The 5,298-nt window shown below is 41.3% G+C and overlaps 1 protein-coding gene across 2 annotated transcripts in view; it reads right to left on the reverse strand.

Moving 5' to 3' along the window:
* Positions 1 to 3,237, reverse strand: part of LOC111871259 — a 49,241-nt gene extending 46,004 nt beyond the window's left edge. The window contains exons 1-3 of one of the 2 annotated variants that reach the window (XM_023864233.2): positions 3,002 to 3,237; positions 1,326 to 1,388; positions 1,056 to 1,226 (exon numbers count right to left, since the gene is read on the reverse strand). In XM_023864233.2, the coding sequence (XP_023720001.1) occupies positions 1,056 to 1,226; positions 1,326 to 1,388; positions 3,002 to 3,121 (354 nt within the window). In that variant the 5' untranslated portion in view covers positions 3,122 to 3,237. Of the gene's footprint in view, positions 1 to 1,055; positions 1,227 to 1,325; positions 1,389 to 2,734; positions 2,913 to 3,001 lie in introns of those variants that run through there. The other variant, XM_023864234.2, reaches the window with a different exon arrangement.
* Positions 3,238 to 5,298: the final 2,061 nt, after the last annotated feature.

Raw genomic sequence — 5,298 nt, forward strand, 5'->3', positions numbered from 1 at the left:
GGGAACAACGATAACAGATCAAAACCTGATTCAGGAGGAAATTAAGAGGCAATTGAACTCGGGTAATGCTTGCTACCATTCAGTCCAGAACCTTTCGTCTTCTTGTCTGTTATCCAAAAACATAAAAATTAGAATATACAAAACTATAATTTTGGCTGTGGTTCTGTATGGGTGTGAAACTTGGTCTCTGACATTAAGGGAGGAACATAGACTGAGAGTGTTTGAGAACAGGGCGCTGAGGAGAATATTTGGACCGAAGAGAGATGAAGTGACAGGAGGTTGGAGAAACCTGCCTAATGAGGAGCTTCATAACTTGTACTCTTCTCCAAGTATAATTAGAATGATCAAGTCAAGGAGGACGAGGTGGGCAGGTCATGTAGCATGAATGGGGGAGATGAGGAATGCATATAGGATATTGGTGGGAAAGCCAGAAGGAAAGAGACCACATGGAAGACCAAGGCGTAGGTGGGAGGACAATGTTAGAATGAATCTTAAGAGAGATAGGAGGGGATGGTATGTATTGGATAGATCTGGCTCAGGATAGGGACCAGTGGAGGGCTCTTGTGAACACGGTAATGAACCTTTGGGTTCCATGAAATGCTGGGAAATTCTTGAGTAGCTGCAGAATTGGCGGTTCCTCCAGAAGGGCTCAGCTCCATGCGTAAGTAAGTAAGTAATAAGAAAGCTATTTTAGGGATAACTACATTAGTCATCAACTATGATCTTTATCTGGCCACGGATGAGCAGAAGAGGCTGTTCATAGTACTATTTATCTTTAAATGCAATCTTATCTGAAAAACAATTTTCTGAGGCCTAGGAAAACATCTGAAGCACTTATGTTTTCAATCTGATGTAATTAGAATACTGACATAAGAGTACTGCCAACAGTAACATAGAAGAGATGTTCCTTAATAAAACTCTGTAAATTCCTATGCACAGTGCAAGAATCCTGAAAGCTGCTTAAGTAAATGATGTAGCAAATTACATTATGAACATGTTATTTTAAGATATATATTATTCCCAGTAAAATTTAAAAAAGTCTCAAATGTCCTTACCTTGACATAAACTTCAATCTGTTGACTGTCAACAATTATGCCTAGGAATTTTTCGGCCTGCTGTTTGAAGACGGGTGGACTAATCCACTCATGTTTAGTGACGCCAGCACAGGAATGGAAATACTTAAACAGTCTTTCTGACAGGTCTGAATAACGTGGGAAAACAATGTTCTGTAAAAATAAAGTAACTCTTACTACTACATGATATTGTACACTATATGTGTAATAACTGTACTTTGTTGTACATATGTTCATAGGTTTACAACTTACAGTGAAGGCACGACAAGTTATTCCCTGGATAGAATCTTCTTCCAAACTTTTCTGGGCAAGTATCTAAGGAAACAAAGGTTATAAATCAAAACCTGACATATAATTTCAATACTGTGGTAAATTGCTGTACCACAATAAAAGTATGTTACTGTGAGGCATGGATATGTGAATTTTTCTGCATGATACTAAAATCATAACCTCAAGTACTGTACGTTATTAACACTGTAATATAAAGCAATAACCTGACCTACTAACCCTTCCTAAAAATCCTAACCAAAACATTAAACTACTCGTACTTATGGAGCTGAGCCCTTCTTAAGAAGTCGTCAATTGTGAAGCTACTCAAGAATTTCCCAGCATTTTATGGAACCCGAAGGCTCATTACCGTGTTCACAAGAGCCCTCAACTGGTCCCTATCCTGAGCCAGACTAATCCTATCTCTCTAGGATCCATTTTAATATTGTCCACCCACCTACACCTTGGTCTTCCATGTGGTCTCTTTCCTTCTGGCTTCCCCACCAATATCCTATACGCATTCCTCCTCTCCCCCATTTCTGCTACATGCCCTGCCCACCTCATCCTCCTTGTCTTGATCATTCTAATTATACTTGGAGAAGAGTACAAGGTATGAAGCTCCTCATTATGCAGTTTTCTCCAACCTCCTGTCACTTCATCCCTCTTCGGTACAAATATTCTCCTGAACACCCTGTTCTCAAACACACTCAGTCTATGTTCCTCCCTTAAAGTCAGAGACCCAAGTTTCACACCCATACAGAACCACAGGAAAAATTACAGTTTTGTATATTCTAATTTTTATGTTTTTGGACAGCAGACGAGAAGACAAAAGGTTCTGGACTGAATGGTAGCAAGCATTACCCCGAGTTCAATCTCCTCTTAACTTCTTCGTGAATCAGGTTTTGATTTGTTATCGTTGTTCCCAAATATCTGAACTGTGCCACATTTTCAAAACATCTGTTTCCTATCGTTATATCATGATTTCATTAAACAATCCTAGCATACTAAAACTCAAACCGAATTAAGTGGTAAACTGAAAATACGGGTACACTAGTTGTAGTCTTTACGACAAACCCCAAACAAAATGAATGAAATGGTATAACAGTAACTCTGATAACGCACTTTTCGCCGAAAGGTACTGACGAATATTCACCGAAGTTCGTACTATGTAAACAACACACCATTTTCGCTGAGCAACGTCTTTCGTACAGTGGACATCGCACTTTGAACCTTACAGCAAAACCTTGCAGCTGACATTTGAAAAGCATGTGGTTCAGCCATGCTAATCTTGGAAAACATATTTCGTTAGTCACTGCTACTATCCGACTAATAACTGTCCTATCCGGTTTGGAGAGAGTCTAACGCTGGTAAAATAAATACCACCAACAGATCACCTTTTTCTTTCTCTTCTCTCCTTTTTCTTTTACGTTCTTGAATGTATCTTGAAGGTACGTAGTAATCAACGGCCGATTTGTGCTGTGATAACTCAACATATTTCATCATTTCAAGAGGTGTAAAATCAATTTCAATGCGTGTAACAAGAATATGACACATATCATTCACGCCTTTACATAACGGCGAAACAAAGACATTTAGTTTAGTAAATGCACACGTACTATGTCAGACTGTACAGATCGTCAGATGTATGAACAACGTTTTACCTTTGACAATTTATCGATAGGCATGAGCTGGGTGGGGCTTCTGTCGTTGTTCTCAGCTCCAGAAGGAGTCCTACTAAGTGAATTTCTTCTTAATCCATCCTGACTATGATTGTTACCCATTTCAAGTAACGACTAACCCACAATCACACGCTCTCAAAACCCTTCTTCCTAAGTCTGATTGTGTACTAATCTGAGAAATCTGAGGTCCGTTCGGTCGGTTCCGACCGATTCCGACGGTTCCGACGCGTTATCTATGGTTCCAACCAGGGGTCAGTAGCGTTAGTTGAATTGGGGTGTCACGAATACACACGAAATTCTACGAGAGTAAAGTAACAACACAACATAATACAAGGATAAGAAAGTGACACCTATCGTGTATCGTGTGCCATAGCGAAATGTATGGAACTTCTATGGAAAAGTGACTTAATGGCCAGAGCCCGTGAGGAGATGCCCCTCACGAACTTCTTTCAACCTTAGCAATTTCTCTTTGGTTAAGTTCTAAAAGTTTGTGACGGTGGTATATTCACACAATTGTATTGTGTTTCTGGACATTATCCACCGCCCTGTTGTTATTTTTTTGTTGATTATGAAAAATCCGCTTATGCATATAAGTAAACAGATTATAAATCTAGTAAGTACTTTTATGCCATACTAAATGCAAACAAACCAGAAATTCATCAGACTACTTTTAATATATCAGGTCGTTAAATTGTGGTGGGTCCGGCTCCTCCGGTGCTAAGCGGCGAACCTTTTGTGAGAAATTTAAGCAAAGTTCTGGCTGAAAACCTGAAAGGAAGATACCGCATGGAAGTCCTATGGATTCAGTGAAGAATAACATCAGAATGGAATTTACAGAAATCGGGTGTCGACGGGACTCATTTCGTTCATGATTGAGGCCTATGGCGAGTTTCTGTAAACGCGGTAATGAAAAACTGCATTACAAAGGAAAAAGCGGGGAATTTGTCTACTTGCTGTAGTTCACAAGGACGTTACGCAGGATATACAATATATATTTTTCGCCATACTTCTTCACATTTTTGAGAAAACAGTTCCAGCTCGTTGGCATCGAAGTAGCATATCGCTAAAGTTAATTAAATGGGCTAGTGAACTGTAGTCGCCGATGCACAATGCTCACTTGGATAGACACAAAATCTCGTTGTGCAGGTAAGAGCACAATTAGAGCAATTAAATGGACCGCTCTTTTGTTATTGGTCCGCATTCACATACAGCTTGGCGATATCTCTTGTGATAAGTGGAATGATTCACAGTAAGTGTCTCCAACTGAAAGATGTCGCGTTGCACCTACGGATTGTCCAATGGACGAAATACCAGTCAGCCGAACCATTGATTACGCCGCATGTCCTACATTCTTGACCTTCTTGACGTTCTTGACTAGGAGGGAAACGATAGTAAGTGATGTTACTCTACTCAGACTTACTTAAGCGCTCCTGCGGCTTATGCCGCGTGTAAGAATTTACACCGAGTTAGAACCTAGCAATCTCTGTAGGCCCGAAGTTCAGCATCCTACATATTCTTTAATGAATCTCGAACAGCCGGACAAGTCGGCCGTAGCTGAACACAGCATCGATTTGGGACATCGCATTCAGCTTCAGAATACCTCCATCCTCGCCACCAAGACCCGATATATGGATCGCATCATTAGGGAAGCCATTGGGATTGAACTCCATCCCGAAAATATGAAGAGAGAGGGGGTGTTTTTGTCTCAGCAAGTCATGGAAGCCTATCATCTGTTCCCTAAAAATCCCCCCGGGACATGACACCAGATCCACAAGGCTACACAGGCCATGACCCACTAACACAGCAATCCCCCTAGCTTAAGGGTTAGTGCCCTCCCTTTAAGCTTGCCTCTCTCTCCCCCGACACAATATCATATACAAAACCCTGCTTCTGTCCCAGCCCCTTCACCCCTCCCACTCTACTGATTTCCCCATGTAGAGTTGCCCCCCTCCCCTTCCTTCACTTCTCTCACATAGCTGTTTATTTCCAACACCAGTCTGCTTGTACCGGTTCTCACGGTCTCTTCGCTTGCAGATTTTTTTATTTTTCCTTCTACCCTGAAGATGGAGGCGATACGTTCCTCCGAAACGTCGGTTAACACCACATCTACACGGCGCCACATCCCAGAAAGTCTTCTTCATAGTAACTGCCGTGAAAACCTCAAATCTTACAATACAGATCCTGTCATACTGACGTTGCGGTTGGCAGTTCCCTTGATGTGCCCTCGCCCTTAGCCCTACATACATAGAAGAATGTGATGGCAAATGTTATCCGGCTTC

The sequence above is a fragment of the Cryptotermes secundus genome, unplaced genomic scaffold, assembly GCF_002891405.2.
Source record: "Cryptotermes secundus unplaced genomic scaffold, Csec_1.0 scaffold699, whole genome shotgun sequence".
In the NCBI taxonomy this organism is placed as follows: Eukaryota; Metazoa; Arthropoda; class Insecta; order Blattodea; family Kalotermitidae; genus Cryptotermes; species Cryptotermes secundus.